Source organism: Sander vitreus, chromosome 24 (genome assembly GCF_031162955.1).
Source record: "Sander vitreus isolate 19-12246 chromosome 24, sanVit1, whole genome shotgun sequence".
Taxonomy (NCBI): Eukaryota; Metazoa; Chordata; class Actinopteri; order Perciformes; family Percidae; genus Sander; species Sander vitreus.
In genome coordinates, this window is record NC_135878.1 from 6,825,567 (window position 1) to 6,848,181 (window position 22,615).

General features: G+C 43.7%; 1 protein-coding gene across 2 annotated transcripts in view; it reads left to right on the plus strand.

Annotated features, from left to right (window-relative positions):
- The window catches only part of LOC144512940 (lysine-specific demethylase 6A-like), a 33,447-nt gene that overhangs the window by 5,964 nt on the left and 4,868 nt on the right, over window positions 1–22,615 (plus strand). The window contains exons 3-25 of one of the 2 annotated variants that reach the window (XM_078243933.1): window positions 2,348–2,456; window positions 2,665–2,714; window positions 3,179–3,237; window positions 6,461–6,581; window positions 7,433–7,487; window positions 8,304–8,338; window positions 9,179–9,272; window positions 10,024–10,150; window positions 10,925–11,023; window positions 11,391–11,610; window positions 13,442–13,579; window positions 15,714–15,845; window positions 15,956–16,027; window positions 16,108–16,215; window positions 17,290–17,670; window positions 18,686–19,554; window positions 20,712–20,841; window positions 21,006–21,111; window positions 21,309–21,514; window positions 21,643–21,704; window positions 21,980–22,054; window positions 22,177–22,325; window positions 22,442–22,556. In XM_078243933.1, coding sequence (XP_078100059.1) covers window positions 2,348–2,456; window positions 2,665–2,714; window positions 3,179–3,237; window positions 6,461–6,581; window positions 7,433–7,487; window positions 8,304–8,338; window positions 9,179–9,272; window positions 10,024–10,150; window positions 10,925–11,023; window positions 11,391–11,610; window positions 13,442–13,579; window positions 15,714–15,845; window positions 15,956–16,027; window positions 16,108–16,215; window positions 17,290–17,670; window positions 18,686–19,554; window positions 20,712–20,841; window positions 21,006–21,111; window positions 21,309–21,514; window positions 21,643–21,704; window positions 21,980–22,054; window positions 22,177–22,325; window positions 22,442–22,556 — 3,512 coding nt within the window. The remainder of the gene's footprint in view (window positions 1–2,347; window positions 2,457–2,664; window positions 2,715–3,178; window positions 3,238–6,460; window positions 6,582–7,432; window positions 7,488–8,303; window positions 8,339–9,178; window positions 9,273–10,023; window positions 10,151–10,924; window positions 11,024–11,390; window positions 11,611–13,441; window positions 13,580–15,713; window positions 15,846–15,955; window positions 16,028–16,107; window positions 16,216–17,289; window positions 17,671–18,685; window positions 19,555–20,711; window positions 20,842–21,005; window positions 21,112–21,308; window positions 21,515–21,642; window positions 21,705–21,979; window positions 22,055–22,176; window positions 22,326–22,441; window positions 22,557–22,615) is intronic. The other variant, XM_078243934.1, reaches the window with a different exon arrangement.

Below are 22,615 nucleotides of genomic sequence, written 5' to 3' on the forward strand. Positions count from 1 at the left end.
CATGAACCGTACCACCCCTAGTTGTGAATGGTTGTGTTCGTGAGACTGCTCTGGCTTCGGAGTTGAATTTAATTAATCTCCATGTCCATCACGTTACTTGTTTAGCTTCAGTGAGTTTGTCTCTTTCTGTCACGGTATTTGATTCTGCATCTGCTGCATGTTTTCTTGGCTAAATAATTTACTTTCCTGATAACAATATGAAATAACTATTTGATTATCTAATGCTTCTTAGACATGACGATGCTACTCAAAGGCAAATGTCAGGTCTTCTCTGTGTTGTGGAGGTCAAAGGTGATCGATGGGGCTTCAATTTCAAATGAAGCAAAATGATCTCCAGTAGAAACTGTGAGATGAGAGATGCAGTATTATCCACTTCAGTATAAACTTGGAAGCCATTTCTCAGTTTTACTTACTGATGCAGCTGCCTCTCTTTGGCTTTGAATGGCAGAGCAGTACTTTGCATTGGGGACCCATCTTTGATGTGATCTCAGTGTGGCACCAGAGGGGGTGGGGGTGTGTATATATAAAGTGTATTATGGGTGATATATGGAATATACTTGATGTATTGCGGCTTCTTCTATGTGGGATATAGTAAATGACTATATCGCTAACATTGAGTATGAATTGTCAAGAAAGTTGAAACCCACTCCCCTGACCATCTAGACCACTCTCCTAGGCGCGGGTGTGGTTTTGTATGTAGAGGGAAGCAGGGAACAGGAAGAGCGCAAAGGAAGGTAAACACCAAAGCAAGTTTATACATGGTTACTAGTGATTGTAGCAGTGTTCTTGTACAAAGCCTCGTTCACTGTCCATATAATTAGCTTATGAGTGGCGATGCGCAGCCGCAGTTCGTCCATTTTGTTCAGCAGAGACCGTACATTGGCGAGAAAAATGCTGGGTAGTCATAGCAGAGGAGGAGATGGCTTTAATCCTTAGCCCTCCTGTATTTCCCCAGATTTGTTTACGGTCTCAACGCCGCTTGCAAGCACTTCTAGTCGGCCGATCCGGATTGTTAGCCCACACTGTATTGGCGATCTCTAGAGTCAGAGAATCATCGATAAAGTATGTATGTATGTAAGACTGTTCTGAGTGAACAGACTTGAAACAAATAGGCAGGTAACTAAGAGAGACTCTGAGCCTGGTGTTGTGCACAGTAACACTAGGCGACAGTATGTAGACCTACATCATGCCTTTTTATTTTTCATTTTTCAAACAGCTTGTGTGATCAGTTGCCTAGTTAGAATAAATACTTTTGTTAAATTTAACCTGGCTGTGATTCTACCCCCCTTTTGCATGCACGCTTAAAATTGTTCCAATATAAACTAATAAATATGAACACGAATGTTTTAATGCAGACATATGTTGCAGGGACTACTCATTTTATTATACTGGTGCGATTGTATGGATCAAGGGTGCATCAAGTGCTATAGAGAAGATTTCAAAATATTGATATATTGTATCTCCATACTGCCTAGAAGTACTGCGATAATATTTATAGGGTGAGTATAGCTTAGCCCTAGTGTGCACCATATACACTACTCACTTGTAATTTGTCTCCAAATACTGTTTCTAATTTATTTTTTGGTTTATGTACGTCTTTTATTTCTGTCACTTTCCATACTTATCTGCACTTATTTCTGTTGTATCTTATCTACACTATACTTCCCACTACTTATGAAAACGCTTAAAAAAAAAACAAAAAACATTGCTTTGGCCCTTCAACTAATTTAAGATCTTGTTGCATGGCATCCATATCACAGGCAGCAGCGACTATTGTATCTCTCTTTATCAGGACAGAAAGATCTATAAGATAAGTTAACAACAAAAAGCCCTAAGCACAGGGTGACCTCTAGCTCACCCGGTAGTGTGCGCCCCATGTGGGATGAGTCCTTGGCAGTGGCCGGGCTCTTATCCAATCCAAGGCCCTCTCTCCCCCATTTCCTGTGTATTTCCATTATCTAATACAAATGCATTTAAAAAAAAAATATAAACGCCCCAAAAAGAATCTTTAAAAACAAAAATAGCCTTAAGCACAACTCCTTATCTACAGCAAACCTCGTTCCAGTCAGTTAGGGTAGGGCAGATGTGTATCTGCTGAAAAGAACGTGAGTCAACTTGGCCAGAATTAGGGAGCTGACGTCAGCCATGCTATGACTTTCAAAAGTTCTGAATGTGTCTCTCTCTCTCTCTCTCTCTCTCGTTCCCGCTCGTCCCCCCTCATGTTTCTTTTCTTTGTATAATGCAGACATGGACGATGCATGCGACATGCATATGTTAGATATGCATGTCTGCATATCTAACAGACACACATAGTGGAGAGACAAATAGCTGTTGTGTTCTTCCCCAGGCTGTTCGCTGCTACGATTCGCTCATCCTTAAGGCCGAGGGCAAAGTGGAGCCTGAGTTATTCTGCCAGCTAGGCCTCTTCAACCTCCTCTTGGAGGATTACCCGAAAGGTGAGCAATCTCTCCACTTCACCTCCTAGTGGTTTGTAGAGTCATCCTTTCCTCACATGATTTTGTTCAGAGACACGGTGTGTGCATCTGGAGACATGCAGTTGGTTCCATTCCAGCTTGACCTAAATGCTGACTGTCCACTTTCCAAGTTAGTGGTGTTGTGGTGGCACTGATCAATCCTGAGCTTCACTCTCCTCTTCATTTACAGCATTATCGGCATACCAGAGGTACTACAGTTTACAGTCTGACTACTGGAAGGTGAGACATACAAACACAAACGCACGTGCCTGCATGCTCCCTTTCTCATTCAGTTAGTGATACTATCACGCCCTGTCAATTACACACACACACGCACACACACAAGCACACAGTCTTGCTTTCTTTCCTACACATTCACTTGCTTACACACAGGAAGCATGTATCTCAGTTTGGTTACATGCTGGCGTAAAATGCGGTTTCAGGTTTCGTGTCAGAGTCATTTTGTGCTTCTTTCCTGTTTAGTTGACACTTTGCGGTGAGATTAATAGGTCGTTTTTGGTTTTTCTGATTACTGAACCACGTAGCTGCAAGGTTATGTAAAGGTGTATGGCTTTTGTTTAAAAGAACACGTACTGTATCCGAGACATTTGATTACATTTTGAACTTTTCTTTGTTGGTCGTATAAATCTGTATAATCTCTTTATTTGTCCTAATGGCCTTGCACCTCTTTCCATCCCACCCAGAATGCTGCCTTTCTGTATGGCCTGGGAATGGTCTACTTCCACTATAATGCCTTTCAGTGGTGAGTACCAACTATCATTATGGAAAAATCTTTTCTCATTAGAAGTAGTGGTGTAACGAACCCTAGTTGATCCGTGGTCTGTGAACGGGGCATCTTAAAATCAGTTGTATGTTCACGTGAGCGGAGCGGTGGATAGAGACGGTCATGGCTACTGGAGGAGCAGAAGAACTCGAAAAAGCTGCGATGCCGGCGACAGAGCTCTGTCCTATCGGCGGCAGTTGGTAGTTGAGTTACCCTTGAATAGGTGGCTTTGAGCCGGGTACAGGGCACCGCAAGCTGTCGGTCATTTCGGTGACAAAAAGTATGCGTTATGCGTCAACGACAGTTAAGCTTAGGCACCAAAATGACTAGTTAAGTTTAGGAAAAAGATCATGGTTTGGATTAAAACACTCTCAAGGAACACGCATTCCCGGGGTAAAAGTAATTTGTTTTCCCCAGGAAAGCGAACGCCGCTTGTCGGCTTGGAACGCGCTCTGTTTAATGGCGGTTTTTTAAGTAGTAAATGGAAAGCATTTTAAAAAAGAATATCGTTCCCCCTTTTGTGTGCTGATCTGTGACTCAAAACTGTGATCTGAACCGTGAGTTTTGTGATCGGTTGCACCCCCTAATTTAAAGCATTGGCTCTTTTTTGAACACTTCCACATTAAAGCATTGAATCCTTAATCTTTATCTAAAAAAAAAACCACTCAAGTCTGTACGGTAAATATGAAGCTGGGGCTTCATTGCCGATTAGCTTAGCTTGATGCCAAACTTCCGAAATGGCAAAACAAGTCACTCGCTCTGTTGTGCATTTTATTGCAAAGGGTAAACCAATCCTGTTTGTAATGCAGCTGAACACGCTTTAAACAAGGCCAGTAATGCACAGGATTGCACAGTTGAGTTGTAGTCAGTATACAGTCCCCTCCAACTGTATTGGAACTGCAAGGCAAATTCCTTTTGTTTTTGTTGTTCACTGAAGACATTTGGGTTTAAGATCAAAAGATGAATGAGACAGGAGGTCAGAATTTCAGCTTTTATTTCCTGGTGTTTACATCTAGATGTGTTAAACAACTCAGGACATATCACCCTTTGTTTGAATCCACCCATTTTTCAAGTGAGCAAAACTATTGGAACATGTGACTGACAGATGTTTCTTGTTGCCCAGGTGTTGCCTTTTTAGGTTGATTGTTCAAACATTAAATAGTGCTGCATGACTAGTCTACGTTTTTATCCTTGGTTTAAACCTATAAAGACTGCATTTCTTGTTAAAGAGGATAAACCAACATGAAGACCAGAGAGCTCTCTATGGGAGAAAAGCAAGCCATTTTCAAGCTGAGAAAAGAAGGAAAATCGACCAGAGCCATTGGACAAACATTGGGCATAACAAGCACAACAATTTGGAATGTCCTGAAAAAGAAAGAAACTACTGGTGTACTGAGCAACAGACGTCCAACAGGTCGGCCAAGGAAAACGACAGTAGTTGATGACAGTAGTTGATGATGAAAAATTGTGAGAGCTGTGAAGGAAAACCCCCAAAACATCAGTAAGTGACATCACCAAGGACCTCCACAGTGCAGGGGTGAAGGTATCACAATCCACTGTTCGAAGAAGACTCTGAGAGCAGAGATCTAGAGGCCATACCACAAGATGCAAACCACTCGTCAGCAGTAGGAATCGGAAGGCCAGATTGGAATTTGCAAAGAAGTACAGAGATGAACCGCAAAAGTTCTGGAACACAATCTCATGGACTGATGAGACCCAAGATTAATCTCTACCAAAGTGATGGAAAGGCCAAAGTGTGGAGAAAGAAAGGAACTGCTTATGATCCGAAGCATACAAGCTCATCTGTAAAGCATGGTGGAGGTAATGTCATGGCTTGGACGTGCATGGCTGCTTTTGGAACAGGCTCATTAATATTTATTGATGACGTAACTGATGATGGTAGCAGCATAATGAATTCAGAAGTCTACAGAAACATTTTGTCTGCCAGTTTACGGAGAAATGCATTCAAACTAAACGGGAGGAAGTTTATCATGCAGCAGGACAATGACCCAAAACGCACTGTCAACAAAACAAAGAACTTCATCAGGGGAAAAAAGTGGAAGGTTTTAGACTGGCCAAGTCAAATCGAATCACCTGACCTTAACTCAATAGCATGCATTTCACCTCATGAAGAGGAGACTGAAGGGAGAACCCCCCCAAATTAAAAAAAAGAAAAGAAAAAAAAGAAGCCTGAAATAGCATCACAAGTTGAAGAATGCAACAGTTTGATGTCGATGGGTCACAGGCTTGAGGCACTTATTGCAAGCAAGGGTTATGCCACCAATTATTAAATGTTATTTACTTTAACATGATAATCTAATACAAATGGTGATAGAAGTTGTTTAACACATCTAAATGTAAATACCAGGAAATAAAAGCTGACCTTCTGAACTCTTGTCTCATATTCATCTTTTGATCTTAAACCCAAATGTCTTCAGTGAACAACAAAAACAAAGGAATTTGCCTTGCAGTTCCAATATTTTTGGAGGGGACTGTATGTGTGTTTGTGTTTGTTGTTACCAGTGGAAAAGAAAAAAAATGCTTGTGTGAAGTGGTCCTATATTGTTTCCATGGTAACACTGCAACCAGAGAGGGATCGGCTGTCTTAAATCTCTGGACAGATTAAAAAAGAAAATGCAGTATACTATTGGTCTCAGTGGCTGCAGGCAAACTACAAATAGTGTTCAAGAGGCACATGCAAATCCAGTATTTTGAAAAGGCCTAGGTCATCCTTCATGCCTGTAACGTTTCTTATATAGCAAGAGCTATACGTCAACAGTTCAGCTACCTCAATAAAAGCAAATAGAGCTTGTATTGGTTAACTTTGTGCTGCAGAATTAGTTCATTAAGCTGCCGTCTGATTGTGAAGCAAGCACAGCAAAACGAGTAACATACGGGGTGCTATCTCAGTTACTGTGGAAGGAACAGCTTTAGTGTTCAGTTCAAGATGGCACGCGCGCAGCGTGACTTAAATGAACACTGACAACAGAATGCGCAGCATCTTGGATCGTGTTCACACCTGTTCTTCTGTTCTCAATGTCCAGAACAAATAAAAGAGTTGTCAGTTTGTAGATTTGTCACAAACAAACTGGTCCTCGACAATCCAGTCTTATCCTGCATCTTCTTTTCATATGTTTTTATTCCCTCTTTCTATTACTGCCCTACCCCCTTCTCTTCATCATGTCCTCCATTGGTCCCACAGGGCGATCAAAGCATTCCAGGAGGTGCTGTACATTGACCCAGGCTTCTCCCGGGCCAAGGAGATCCACCTACGCCTGGGTCTCATGTTCAAAGTCAACACAGACTATGAGTCAAGCTTAAAGGTAGGTCCAGGTTGATTTCATTTCCTCTAACCAGTAGGGCTGCACGATATAAGGGAAAATATGCGATAATGTTGTTGAATATCTCGATTAACGATTTTACTTGCAATAAATAAACGGATATTAAAGTGTACTCAGTTCTGCATTTCTGCTGCTTTCAGTATTCTCCTAAAACACAACAAATTGCTCTTTCAATTTAAAACAGTAGTAGTAGCTCTGTCCGTAGGGAGTTGGGTTGGGAACCGGAGGGTTGCTGGTTCAAGTCCCCGTACGGCCCGAAGTACGGAGTGTGAACTGGTATCTGGAGAGATGCCAGTTCACCTCCTGGGCATTGCCAAGGTGCTCTTGAGCAAGGCACTTAAACACCCCCCCCCCCTTGTCTTTTGTGGGGGGGAAAAATTAATATGTGCAGCCCTACTAACTACCAAAATCACACTTATTGTACTAATTTTAACCTAGCTAGCAAGAGGCTTTACAATGAGGTGTATGAAAGAGCTCCCACCGTGACTGTCACTAAGTGACTGACTGGCTACTAGTGATAAATAAATAAAGTATTATGGATAGGGAGGAATGCAGGTAGAGCTGCAAAAATGAATCGATTATTTGTCAACTATTAAAATAACCGCCAACTATTTTTATAATCAGTAGAGAAGACAAGACATTTGAGGACTTCATCCTGGGCTTTGGAAAACACTGACTGCCATTTTTTCGAATAATATATAATAATAAGTAATCGAATAATTGAGAAAATAGCCACAATGTTAATCAACAATGAAAATAATCGTTAGTTTCAGCCCTAATTGCAGGTTATTCTATGTGTGTTTTTACTGATTTCTACCCATGTTCTCTCACAGCATTTTCAGTTGGCTTTGATTGACTCCAACCCCTGCACTTTGTCCAAAGCTGAAAGTAAGCACCTACCGTATTTATTTTACTCATTTATTTACTTATTAATACAATACTTTATATTGTAGATGTTAGAAATTGTAGACTTGCTGACTGACTTGTTAGACATACAGCAAATATATACGTTTATTTAGTTATTTTATATGCATTACACATTGCATTACATTATTTGGTGTGGTATAAATACCCAGACTAGAGCCATTCTCAGACCGCGCCACTCACGACAGTTGATCACGGAATGGAAAAGTCCCCTTTTATCTTCTCAGCCTACAGAGGCAATAGTGGCAGGGAAACTGAAAACCTCTTGTTGTGTTTGTTTATGTGCAGCTGCTGGGGTTCAGTACTGGCATTATTTGATATGCCACTGCCATCTCATCTCCCGCCCGGGTACCTGTTACCTTGGCGACGGCAATATCCATTTTTCGCCCAGCGTCTCGCTGTTTGCCTTTGCCTCATTGTGTCGCGCACACACACACACACACACAGACGTAGCAAGGGCAGTCTCTCTCTCTCTCTCTCTCTCTCTCTCTCTCTCTCCCCCTCCCTCCCTCCCTCCATCTGTTAAGAGTCACTCAGGCAGCTTAGATCAGACACTGCAGCGCTTCAGACAAAGGAAGGTGCCGCCAGGAGCACAGCTACCTCTTTGGTCTGTTACACTTCATGTAGACAGGCAACCTTGGCTTTCTGACACCTCTTTATTGACAACGCAGCACTACTTCTCAAAGACTATGAGGAGAAATAACTTTCAGTAGGGGTGGGAAACCTTTCTTAAATGCTAAATAACCTCAACCTAACGTTTCCTTTTCTTTCCGTTTACAGTTCAGTTCCACATTGCTCATTTGTATGAGATTCAGGTAAGTGCTTGCTTTTATTTAACCTGTGTGTTGTCCAGTTGTGCTTTCTCCCAGGGACTAAAGACATTTGTTTGGTTTCTGTCATTTGCAATTGTAAAATAAATAAATAAGTGCTGCATGTTGATTGAATGTCCAAGGCGATAGCTCATCATAACCCAGGCGCCACTCCACCACTGTAAAATCACAGCACATCTAAATTTGAGGGATAGCCCTGTTTTTTGTTTTGTATTTTGAACCAGGTGCTGACAAATTGAGGAGGGAGCAGGGTGCGTGAGTGGGTGGCATGCGGGAGGGAATAGGAGATTACTGTCAGCCGATCGAAGGGGTTGCCACGGAAACAAGAGTCTGTCTCCCCCTCTTTTGTATGCTGGTGGTCTCTCTCTTTATGTTCTCTCTTCAGTAGAGAAGTACAGTAGCTCTAGCTGGCTCTGGGAGTAGCAGCGCTTCACGATTTAATGTATGGGTTGTTTTTTTGTTTTTTTTTGTGCTGTGTCAGAACACACACACTGCAGTAGAAGTCTCAGACTTAGGTTGCGTGCTGCCTGTGAGCAGCAAATCTTTGGATGCAAAAGTGTGACTAAACTTGGAGGAGTGGGGAGGGCCATGAAGAATGTTACGATGGCATTCCTGTTTTGTTATGCTGCGCATTCGTGAGGTGAAAAGACGGACAAGAGGGATGACCTGGCAAAAGTCATGGATTGAAATTGAATCCTTGATGCTGTAAAGAACTTGACTCTTTTGTAATCGGCATTTTTATTTTCTCCTCTTCTCACCCTCTTGTTGTCCCATTACTCTCTTTGACCTTCTATTCCTCACTGCTCCTCCACTCCTCATATCCAGAAGAGGTACCGGGCTGCCAAGGAGGCCTATGAGAGCCTTCTGCAGACGGACGATCTTCCTGCACAGGTGAAGGCCACTACCCTGCAGCAGCTAGGTAAGAGTGTGCACAGAACCATGTATTTCTAGGGGGACTTCCTTTTCCTGTGAAGCTGCGAGAACTCCTGTTTCCCCTCCGTCTCAACTAGGGCTGTACAATTAATTGCAATTTTAATTAAATCGCAGGGGGCGTAATATTTTGTAAAGGCAAAATATGTTTCAAACCATTCTGAAATAAGTATTGTGGTGCTGCAGAGATGTCCCAGCCTAAAAATTGTATCCTACAGACTAAAGAAAACATCTTTGTTTGGTACAGATCCTCACAAAGATCACACTATAATCATTTCAGTCTTTTTAATATATTTTAATATTTTTTTGAGAATAATGATACAAAAATGATCATTCAAAAAGGCGATGTTGTGCACGTCTATGTAGGTGCTGGTGCAGGACAAAAGAGTACATGTTCAAAGAAGGTAAAGTCCGCACAACAGCTTAATGCTCCGAAAAAATACTTCAATAATAAAAGGCACACAACGCTTCGGCCCACAATTTGGCCATCCTCAGGTGGAAGACCAGAAACGTTGTGTGCCTTATTTTGCACTATTAAAGGATTTTTTTCTGAGCATTAAGCTGCTGTTGTGCAGACTTTACCTTATTTTGAACAAAAATGATCATTCCCTCCAATATTGTGAATCCAACATCAGTCAAAATAATCACAATTAGATATTTGCCTCCTATCGTGCAGCCCTAGTCTCAAGAAAGATATTATTGGTGCTATGAGTCAACGGCGTTTGATTAATGTCTTCCAGGCTGGATGCATCACACAGTGGAACAGCTCGGGGACAGAGCCAGCAGGGACAGCTATGCCATCCAGTGTCTGCAGAAATCTCTGGAGGCCGACCCCAACTCTGGACAGTCCTGGTACTTCCTTGGCAGGTACGTCACACACACACATTCGCAACATCAGAAGGTGATGTCATTTAGCTTTGCAGTGCTTGTGAAATTGGCCAAATAAAAAACAGGGAGGCTATGGTCATGGAAACTTGGTTAAGTATGTAACAAGTAAAATGAATGACTCAAACAACATCAATATAGTGGTCCTGGGATTCCCACTGTGTCCTGGAGTAATTGGTGAAAGTAGGTCATGCTCAGGACTTTTGAAAGTGTGGGAAGTTAATTGAAAGGCTTTTGTTTTTTCTGGACAATAGTCTAAAGTTAGAACATTATATACTGATGCTCTGAGCCAATCTGTTGGAATCAGGATATGTCGGGGCCTCTTTTAGTTGATCAGGAGATGCTATGGAATCTTTGAGCAATTTTTTTTAGGATGCCAGCTGTCCAGCATTGTTCTCCATCAATCACTGGCACTGTTTAACACACAATATTGTGAGCAAATGTGGTGTGGTGAATGGAAAAAAAAAAAAAAAAAAACCTGTATCCACCTTATCTCTAATTTTAGTTTAAGTCATTTTAATGTTTAATGTTAGCCTGACTTAAATTGGGATCAGGGGGGCAAAGATAAAAAACAACAACCTTGATCACTTGAAATGCCATCCCAAAACTTTACAGTATGTTGCATGCAGTCTTATACTATAAAGTTCAAATGACGATAATGTGTAAAAAGAAGCTGTATGAATTAGTTATTTGACACATTTGCGTAAATGTTTTCCATGTCTGTAGCACAACCCTTACAGCCTGTGTCTCCTGCAGGTGCTACTCTAGTATTGGGAAGGTCCAGGACGCCTTCATCTCCTATCGGCAATCCATAGACAAATCAGAGGCCAGTGCAGATACCTGGTGCTCTATAGGGTAAGGGTACATTTGTTCAGTCAAGGCTGCAGTTACATTCTCTTTTTAATAGTGTAAGTGTCCATACGATAGACTGTGGAAATACATGAATGCAAGCCACTGTTTTCACCTTTGTAAGATTTCTGAATGGATATTTTGGAGTGACCTATATTCTTACCTTTTTATCTTTGTTTTTCAAATCTATTCACCCATCCTATCTTCTTTTTCCCAAATCAACCCCCTTGATTCAATCACTTAATAACTTACACTTCCTCCTTTTCACCCCTGTCCGTTACTCATTGCTTCCTCTCTCTGTACCTCTGTCTTTCTCCCATGCACCCCTTCCTCTTTCCTCACTTCCACCCGCCTCCCCACCCCCCACCCTTAGGGTGTTGTACCAGCAGCAGAACCAGCCCATGGACGCTCTGCAGGCCTACATCTGCGCCGTGCAACTGGACCACAGCCACGCCGCTGCCTGGATGGATCTGGGCACGCTGTACGAGTCCTGCAACCAGCCGCACGATGCCATTAAGTGCTACATCAACGCCACACGCAGCAAGGGCTGCACCAACACCACCGCGCTAACCCACCGCATCAAATGCCTGCAGGTGGGTGGAGAGAGGAATTTAAAGCAAAAGGCGCCCATACAATGGCTGTTTGGATGCAGCTTCAATTTGATAGTCCTATGTATGAGGAGAATGTAACAATAAAAAGATGTTTGAATGCAGTTGTCTGCCAGCAACCGCATTCAAACGGGTGTGGTACACCTGCAAAAATAGAAGCAAAGTGAAACCAAATGGGGCTGTCATTTTGTCATTCACACACACACACACACACACACACAGTATCTGCCAGCCTGGATATCATTATTTAAAAGTGCCATGTGTCTGGCTCTGCATTAAGGAAACTTGGCCTGCATCACAGCTTTCCTACCATATTTTTTGTAGTGTAGTTGGTTTAAAAGTGTTGAGCGAAGAACATCAGTGAAACACTTAATGACACACGCTGTCATATCATTAACTGACACGCCTGGCTGCTGTTTATGTAATTTGTGCGCTCCACGGGTGTTTTAACAGAGCTCAATTGGCCGTATGTGACAGCTGGTGTACCTGGACAAACAAAGATTTGTATTTACTATTTTCATTTAAAAAGCAGATTACAGATCCATCCAAAAATGCCTGGATTAGTTTGGGACATCACTAATTGAAATTGCTGGCTGCTGTTTATTTGTTCATGCTGCTCTGGGGTTCACTCGCTCGGACCAGTTTCACTGGCCAGAGGACATGCAATTAGTGCCACAAAAATGTAGACGAAGGAAAAAAACACTTACCGATGTTTCTCTCATTATGCCATTTAAAATGCATGCTGACAAATACCTTTTGAAAAAGCACTGGCCAGTGCAAGCTGATGGTTGGCTCCCTCAGCAGCGGCGGCCTCTTGTTTTTCTTAACCATTCTAAAGTTTAAAGTCCTTTCCTCTAGTAAAGGGAGCGAAGGATGGGTTTTCTCTGTTTCCTCTCCTGCCCTTTGCTGCTCTTTGCTAGCATCCCTGTGCAGCCACAACCGTGTTGAATAAGTCTGTATTATTCCACAGGGATGTGATTAGGGTATCCTATTGGGCACAAAGGAAACATCTTACCTACAAGACCTGAAACCCTACAGGGAGAAAAACCTGAGAAACTGAATCAAGTATCCAGAATGCAATAAAATATACCAGGGATCTCTATTTTTGCCTGACTTTTCACCTCCCATTCTTTCAAGACCTTAACTCATGCCTGGCTGATAGGTAGTTGCTCCTTACTGGAACCTCTTTTGTTGCGTATGCTATGCAGCGTAAAATGAGAGAAAAAGGGAAAAACATGGTAGCACCCTTGATGAATAATTAATTTCCCTTTTTTATTTTAAGGATTTTTTTTAAAATCCTTTTTGAGACCGATTGTTTCATGGGGAAGCTAACAATTGCAGACTCAAACTTGCCCTTCCATAGATTTAACAACTGGGGTTTTAACAATCCCCATATCTCATGTGTTAGTTTATTCATTTATATTTTTGTCCAAGCAATGTCATTTTCCTTTACATATGCATGACGGAATGTTACATTTTCCACCAGTTATGTTAGCATAAATCCATGGCATTAAGGCAAGCTCAAAGGCTTGTTTTAATGGAATTGTGACTGTGTCTGGGATTACTGTTACTGAATGTCATTCAAGTACCTCCTTGTGTGGTTGATGCTGTACACAACATAGGTATATTAGCCAGCCAAGACACAAGTTTGCATATCGCTGTCAGTTTCCAACCTAGCTTCACTTGTTCTATAACCTCTACCTATTTACCATTGCTGATCATTTCCTTGTTTTGAGGTCATCGTTTCCCTCCCCCCAAAAAAGCCTTGTGTTTTATTATTTTTTTTGTTTTTTCACGTCGTTTTCCATTCCCCTAGGCTCAGTTGAGTAACCCCCAGCTCAGTAGCCTACAGGGTAAAAGTAAAATGCTCCCTCTTATTGAGGAGGCATGGAGTCTACCAATCCCAGCTGAGCTAACCTCCAGGCAGGGAGGCCTGAGCAGTGCACCACAGCAGGTGAGAGACCAGATAGAGCAACTTGCACCTCCTCCCCCCCACCCCCTCCTTCCCCTCCCTCCCTTCCTTTTGACTGAGTGCACACTCGGACACATAAGAACTCAAACACTTAATCGTAATGTACATGCAGACATACCTGCAGGTCAACAAATGCGCATGCACTGTTGTCCATACTGATGGGTAACACTTGAGCTTAACTCCACCTTCCACACTGTGTGTGTGTATGAGAGAGAGAATGCAGATGTCTAAAGAAGCCAACAACGCACTAAAAAATATCCCCTATGAAAACTTTTTTTTTTTTTTTTTTTTTTACTCCAAAATGAATGCTATTATACTCAGATTGGAGACTTTGACTTTTATTGTAAGTGCACTGTTTCGGCTTCAAGCTAACAGAAATTGAATAACGAGTCATTCATCACACTGTTTTCAAGTGTAACATGTCCAGGTCATGGCTGCTTTATGGCATCTGTTTTGAAAGCGGAGAGGTCCAGCCAAGTGTTGCCCAGTCCTGCACTCCCCTTTTCTTCTCCACAGCACAGTTGTCACTCGGCTTCACCCATCACGCTCACTTCAAGTAAACCAAAACCAATAAATCAACAAAACACTTGTGCAGGCTTTTGTTAACTCTTTCCCATTCAATTTCCCCTTCTATTTTTCCAGTTTTTAATCTAATTTGGTATTCAGGATTACCCCCCTCCCTGCATTTCATTCACAAATCCAGTTTTGCTCTTTATCTGCTTTGGTTTAGAGCGGGAGAGATTGCCTTTCTGAACAGATTAAAGTGCTCTAATTCGAAGTCAAGTGGCTGTGTTTATGATAATTCTCACACTCATTGACGTTTGGCCTTTTTGGCTTTTGACCCTGCCCCAGTGTGATTGGTGAGGTCGTGCTGCCGTAGAGTATAACCCGGCTTCCCATTGGCTCTGTCCATCTTCCTCCCCTTTTCAGTAGTTGACCTTAGATGTCCTGGAGCTGCTCACAAAGCACCAGCAACGCCCCCTAGTGTTTCATTACCACTTCACTCATTCATGCCCATCATACTGTAGATGCGAGTAATTTTCGTGTGTGTGTGTGTGTTATTGACCTCTAGCATCGTTGATTTATCATCTTTTACTTGGTGAGAGTCAATTCCCTGTGAGACCGATTCAAGTGTGAATGATTATGGAATGGGGACATTTTGGATAGGGTCAGATGTGACTTCATGCATAGCTTTTTTTTGTTTGTTTGCCCACTTATTGTAATGCAACATGCATAATATAACAATACTGAAAATATTTGCTTGAAATACTAAGATTGTGGGGGTTTTTAAAATCCCAAGTTCTGGTGAAAACAGAATAAGAGACTTCAGAGGACTATAGAAGTGTAGCGGTCGATTATTCAACTTATTTTAAAGGCAGCTATAACAAAACAAAGCAAGTTTCATGCAAATTCATGGGCAGTCACACCTAGCTCATAGCCCCCGCCCCCCCTTACAGGTAATGGTAAGGCTGTCAGTGTGTGGAATGTGTTTTACCCTTTCGCTTTAAAGGTTGAGTTATGCTATTGTACCCTTAAACTGCTGCAACTGCCTTATATTGTCTGAAAGTGCAATATGGAATACATGGATTTGCTGTGAAGAAAAGAGTCGTTAGGACAACTTTGAGGGCTGCAGGTGTTGACACGAAGCACTAGTGATGATTTTCTACCAGGAGAACTGCCCCGGGGCTGTTGTTGCTCTATGAAGTAACTCCTTCAGATACACAGGAATGTTTTTGCTCTGTCCTGCTTGTTTGTTTAAGCGCCAACACAGAATCACAGTATTGCTCTCTTTTTCTCTCTCTTTTTCTTATTCTCCATCCCTTGCTTTGCTTTGCCCTTTGACCACTTCCTCTTGCCGTACTATGTTTTCTCCCTTTTTGCTACTTGATGAATAAATATTCTTGATTGCTTTTTCCACACTCCCTCCATTTAATTTTCCATTATTCGTTTTTGCCACTTATTTCCCCCACTTGCTTTACGCTTTCTTTCTTCTCGCTCTATTCCGACCCCTCCTGTCTTCCATGACCTTTTTGTTATGGTCTTTCATTTACGTTCTTTTCCTCCGTACGTTTCTTTTGCTTCCCTCTGCCTGCACTCCCGCCATGCTCCCCTCCAGGCTTGTAAGCCCAATCACAGTGCAGAAGGTGGGGGCTCGGGTCAGACTCTGCCCCCTCACGTGGGCCCGCTGGGCCAAGCAGAGGACCAGTCCTGCCCCGCCAAGAGGAGGAGAGCCTCCAGCCCTGCCAAGGTAAATACCACAGTGATGGCGTCATTTAACTGCTGCTTTCCGCTTATAGCAGGCAGAGTTATAGTCATGCAGTTTAATCTGTACTTTCAATTTCATAATGTGTTTTTCAGGGTGATTCATGGGTCAGTAACCCACCACAGCAGCCAGTTCCCAACTGGTACCTCTCCCCGCAGAAATTACAGGTTAGTAATAGCTCTCATCTCTAACTTAATTTTATTAACTCTGCTTTTACGTGAACTGCTTTTGTGCTGTCCGTCTTCAGGTGCTGGAACAGATGCGGAGTAACCGGGCCAGCCTGAAGCCCCAACAGCTTCAGATGTTGGGGCAGCTGGAGGCTCAGCTCGCCATGATGCAGCAGCACCAGCACCAGGTAAAAACCTCTCCTGTGTCACTCACTCACTCACTCACTCACTCTCTCACACACAGTGCGTCTCACTATCTTTGTGGAGACCCGTCATTGACATAATGCATTCCCTAGCCCCTTACCCTAACGTTAACCATCACAACTAAATGCCTAACCTTAACCCTCACCCTAACCATAACCTAATTCTAACCCTAATCCTAAAACCAAGTCTTAACCCTCAAACAGCCCTTTAAACTTGTGGGGTCCAGTATTTTGGCTCCACAAAGCTGTCCGGACCCCACAAGTATACTGTATTCCCGGTTTTTTGGTCCCCAAGAATGTAGTTGAACAAGAACACACACACACACACACACACACTTGGATCAAATATTTACACATGCCACTTGGCCGTTGGTTAATTAAATTAAATCAATTTTACATTAAAATACTTTCCTGATCTTCATCTTGGTCTAGCATTCACTGTTCCTGTCGGGTTCAAACAAGGCCTAGGACTGTTGAATCAGCATGCGTTTACCCTCAGAAACTGCCATTTCCATACATGATGCACATCTGTACCCATGAATGCTTGCACAAAAAATGTTTTACATGTACGCGTATGCATGAAGATCCATGCTAGTATTGTGTGTGCCACTACATGACATTTCCACAGTAACATGTGTACTGGGTAGTTGAAGGCTTAAATCCATAATTTTTAGAATAAATAAACTCATTAATCCAGAGTGTGTCGACACTGCATGATCTATGATCCTACTGTGGCATTCAGACCTGACGTAAGCTAGTCAAATCCTTTTCATGGTATGTTCTGACATGTGTAGGCGTTCAACCGTTGTGGTTTGGCACATAATACGATGCAAGTAGGAGCAGGAACGTTTAAACATAGACCGATAAAAATGTTAACGTCGATTGTGTTTTTCTTACTGACTCTGAATTGTGTTTTTGGTGTTTTTTGGGTGGTGAGTTCACCCATCTGGGTCTCTAACCAGGTTGTAACAAACAATAAATGACACAAGATACTAAGTTTCAAGCTTTAATTACAGTTAAACTGTAGTGTTTTATGGTTGTCATCTTTTCCATTTATAGATGAGACAGAATGCCTCAGGAGGTCAGGTGCGCCCCTCTCTCCCCAACGGCCCCACCACAAACTCCCTCCCTTCCCCTAACCCCAGCCTCCACCCCACCCGGCCCCACCTGGGACCCCAGCGGCCCCTGTGCCCGCCTCAGCCACTGGCCAATGGGCCCGTGGGCCCTGGGACACATGGACACTTAGACTCCCTCCCTGTGGGTGTTAGTAGTAACAGTAGTAATAATCAGTCAGGGCCCATAGCCACAGGACCCAACGGAGACGTGCCTTACCTGCAACCTGCCGGCAGCGGCGACGCAGCACTGCTACCTCACACCTGCACAAGCACGCAAACACAGGACGCCACGCCGCGCCAGGCCCTGCACCTAAACTCCTCTCAGGTTAGACATCACTCACTGTTCAGCTTTTTTTCAGTGCCTGTGACAGAGCATCCACACGTCTCAAAAAAATTAAAGCTCCCTCTGGTAGGTTCTCCAAACCTCAGCTAACATATGGATATTGATGTAATTCTGATAATTTATTATAATTATAAAATTGTTTTATCCCGCTGTCTTACTTGGCTCTGTTGTAAAAACTCTATCAAAAATCCATCAAGTGGTTTCATGAAACGGGTTGTGAAATCCCTCCCATGAGACTGTAAATGAAAGTGTGCAGGAATTCTTACACATTCTATCTTCAATGTCTGGTACAGAGCCAAGTTATGTACGTAGCACATGTAAAGCCCCTGACACACTAACCCGGCGGCCGACCATTGGCAGAAAAGGCAGTTGGACTGATCAGTCGGCTCCTCGAGGTCCAAAAAGTGCCTCAGAACACACCGAAGCGACGCCGACTTGAACGTGTAATACATCTCCATAACAGCAGGCGGCACCGAAACGTGTTTCTGAAAACATTTTAAGCGAGAAATAGGCCGTGCAGTTGCTGAATCTGTCTTCATTTCAGATCGACAAAGGTCAGTTTAAAAGATTTTCGTCAGATTTTGAGAGGCTCTAGTCACGTTCATCCCGCTCATCATTTCCGGGTTAGCACTCCACCAATCAGATTGGTCATGGAGTCCGCCCGCCCGCCTGCCCACGCAACAAGTCAGGTCAGCGAAATGAAGGCTGACAGGTCCTCGGATAGACAACGGCACGGAACACCCCGAACAGTCTCGAGTCACTGACCTCGCCAGACTGTCCGACGGCCTATTATCGGGTTGGTGTGTCACTGCCTTAAGAATAGAAATATGTATTAAGTTACAGCATCTCAATTCTCCCAACGAATGATCATTAGGTATATGCCTGGCAAAATGTTGTGAATATGGTAACTTAATTATTAATAATGACATCAAATACAAGTCACCCCGCCTGGACTTTCTGCTTTCCCTCATTGACAGTTGCTCTCTTCTTCCTTCAGGGGCTTCAGAAGGGGTGTGTTCCACATGCGACGGGCTCCAGTAGTGAGGGGACCCTCTCTCACCCCCAGACGCCCAACTCCATCGCCCCTGTGCACCCCAACAATCAGGTTGGACATTCCACTAACGCCCCATCGCCACGACAGCAGGCCCACAACCACCTCCCGTCCCCTCCCTCCCTCCCCCACTCCTCTACCTCAGGTGGAGCAGCACCTGGTGCGTCCGCTACCAAAGATAGCAACACCACAGCCGCATCCCTCGGCAACGGGGGCGCCGAGGGCAAGACGCCATCGCCACAGCCATCATCTGATGGCAAAATGGCGCAGGCAGATGGCCTGGCCAATCACGTACACTCGGGGGAGGGCAAGGTGGCAGAAGGTGGCGAGAAGCCGAGCCTTAGCGCAGACAATCCTAGACTATCTGCCCTGCTGGAAGGCGGGAAGTACCCTGTGGGGGGTGAGGGACCGTCACAGGGGACCGCTTCCACAGCATCCGCCACGTCTGAGTCCCACAAGAAGATCAACAACATCCACCCGGCCGTCCTGCCCTCCACCCCCCACGCGCAGGGCAGCTCGGCTGCCTCCTCGCCCATCTCTGCCATATCCACCGCCACGCCCTCCCCCAAATCCTCCGAACACACCCAAACAGGAGTCCACAGTCCCGCTATCGCCTCCGCATCTACTGCACCTGCCGTAAACGGTAACGGCAAAGCAGGTATCTCTGAGGACTCTCAAAGCCCGCTGAAGGCGGAGCCGCCCGCTGTCACAAGTCTCAAAGCTACGCCTCCACATGGACACAGCTCCTCATCATCGTCATCGTCATCTTCAATCTCCATCTACCCCAGCTCCACAGACGTGCTGAAGGCCTGCAGGTGAGACTGAAACCCCTCAATGTTTTTTCTTTCACATCGTGGTGTCCCGCAGATGCACTCAGACAGTATCCTGCCGGCCCTGTTTAATTCTTGGCAGGAATAATTGCTCTTAGCAAGGAGCTTGCGGTGTGGACAAAAGATGGAACACAGTCAGGCCATAACAGAGCTTTTAAGTACACGAGATCTGCACTAGATTTACTAGATGTGGCAAATTCTCTTTTTGTAACATCCTGCACACTCAAGCAGGGTTTTAAAATCTAGTCTGAGTTGGTAAATTCTGACATGGACAAGACTTAGTTTAGTAATGTGTACAAATGGAAATGGTCTTGATTAGTGGAAATGGGTGGCTGCTTCAGTGTGTATGAATATGAAGCCTGGAAACGTGTGCACCTCACTTACTGAGAAATGTTGGTTATGGCGCGTCACATGCAACATTTAAAACACATTTACTAAATGCTTTGTACTGTAAATGTACTATGTTTTTTTCTTTTCTTCTAATAGATAGAAAGGATGACTGTACTGTTTGATATATTCCTTGCCTGTTTTCCAAAATGTTACAGGTCTGAAGTTGAGTTTGGTACTTGATCGTTGCTTGCTCTGTGTGTTATGGTAACAATAGTTTGTGAGATGAATCTATCAGAGAGTTAAAAGGCTTCCACTGTATATTAAATGGTGCATGTGAGAGATGTATCTGTTGGTGTGGTTTGTTTTGAAGATGTCTCCTCCCAGTGGAATTTCAGAGTAACTACAGAACCAAAGGCAAATTATTATGTAACTGTAAATGACACCGAAGGCTACTGGGCAGTCTTGTTGCCATGCACACATTATTTAGGGAAGATTATTCAGTTGAATAAATTCCTCCCATTTGGTTGCACTTCTTGTATCACTTGGAAATGAATTCTCCCCTATTTTACATATGATTGGTCAAATGTGGCATCACCATGCATATAGTTAAGATTATTCTGTTAAATGGACTGCTAAGGAGTATTAGTAGATAAGATCTGAGGTAGGACAGCAAGTCTACTAAGTATTATTTACTGGTGTGTTATTTCCCCGTCTGTCTGTTGTTCCTTGCCCTGTTTATATTCTGTGTGTTGTATCATTACTGTTGCTGTCACTTCAAACCTTCTCTGCATTGTGTGTGTGTGTATGTGCAGGAACCTGGGGAGGAATGGTCTCTCCAACAGCAGTATCCTCCTCGATAAGTGCCCCCCACCCCGGCTGCCCCCTCCACCCTCACCAGCCCTGCCCAAAGACAAGCTCAACCCCCCCACACCCAGCATCTATGTGAGTATTACCCAGGGGGCTGCCAAGCTACTTTAAGATGACTTAAAAGTGATTGGCAGCAATTTTTTAAGTATCATTAAGGATATTTGTTTCCGTTACCTGATGAGTCTTGTTCATTAAAGCAGGTGGTCGTAGTACTATATGATATCCTTTAACTTTAACAGCTGGAGAACAAGAGGGATGCTTTCTTCCCCCCACTGCACCAGTTCTGCACAAACCCCTCCAACCCTGTCACTGTCATCAGAGGACTGGCTGGAGCTCTCAAACTGGGTAAATGCTTTGTTTACCATATGTAATGTATGTATTTTTCCCTTGAATATATACAGTACCTGTCAAAAGTTTGGACACGCTTTCTCATTCACTTGAATGGGAAGGCGTGTCCAAACTTTTGACTGGTACTGTGTCAGTCACAAAGCCGTGCGTATTTCAATTATTTGTGTCCCTCTGTGGCGTCTGATTCTCTGCAGACTTGGGTCTGTTCTCCACAAAGACGTTGGTAGAGGCCAACCCAGAGCACCTGGTGGAAGTCTGGACTCAGCTCTCTCAGCCCGCTGATGAGAACTGGGACCCGGCCGGCACCAAGAAAATGTGGCGCTGTGAAAGCGCCCGCGCCCACGCCACAATCGCCAAATACGCACAGTATCAGGCTGCTTCCTTCCAGGAATCCCTACGGGTCAGTGATGCTTTATCTGTGTTCTCTGGATTCCACTGAAACTAAACTTCTAAGGATACAAAATAAATGTATATTTATTTATTTGTTAGCATACTGCTGGCTTATTGCGTTTCCTGTTTTTGTTTCAGGAGGAAAATGAGAAGAAGGCACTAAAGGAGCCCTCGGACACAGAGCCAGCGTCAGCAGAGAGGTACCTAATGTTGTTCTTTCTATTTAGTTACCTTTACTTGATTGTTTAGCCCCATTAGAAAGCTCCAGGCTCTGATATATTATTTGGTCCAGTATTGAATATGGTTTGGTTAAGCTTAGTCTCGCACAAAGAAAGCCGAAGGTAACGGACATCGGTGAAAATACATGCATCCGGCGGAATTTGCTGGTCAAGGATATAGACTAGGTTTAGCTTAATTATATTATGCTTTGAGAAATGGTTTTGATGTGTGTGTGTGTGTGTGTGTGTGTGTTCAGTGTTGCACGCAAAAGAAGGGGACCCTTAAAGCACATCAAGTTTGGAACCAACATCGATGTGTCGGACGAAAGGAAGTGAGTATGAATCTGGATTTGTTGCCTAAGCTTGCCTTAGCCTATGCTTTGACACACTCAGCCCAGAGCATTTTGACTTAAACGCGCTATCATGACACCTTGTCTATCCCGCTCTCTTCCAGGTGGAAACAGCAACTCCAGGAGCTCAGTAAACTGCCGGCCTTCGCTCGAGTCGTATCGGCCGGCAACCTGCTCAGCCACGTGGGCCACACCATCCTGGGCATGAACACCGTTCAGCTCTACATGAAGGTCCCTGGGAGCAGGATAGCAGGTCAATACACACACTCGCGCTTCACTTTCTGGGACAAATGATTACTACACTTTTGTGCGTAAGTTTTGGTGTGTGGATTAGTACATTTAAAAGGGTTTTTTTGTATGTCTCTGCAGGTCACCAGGAACACAATAACTTCTGTGCCGTCAACATTAACATCGGACCAGGAGACTGTGAATGGTTTGCTGTACCAGAGCCCTACTGGGGAGTGATGAGCAACTTCTGTGAAAAGTAAGATACTCTGGACAAAGGTCTAAAGCTAGAGGGTGTCTTATGCTGTACAGATCTTC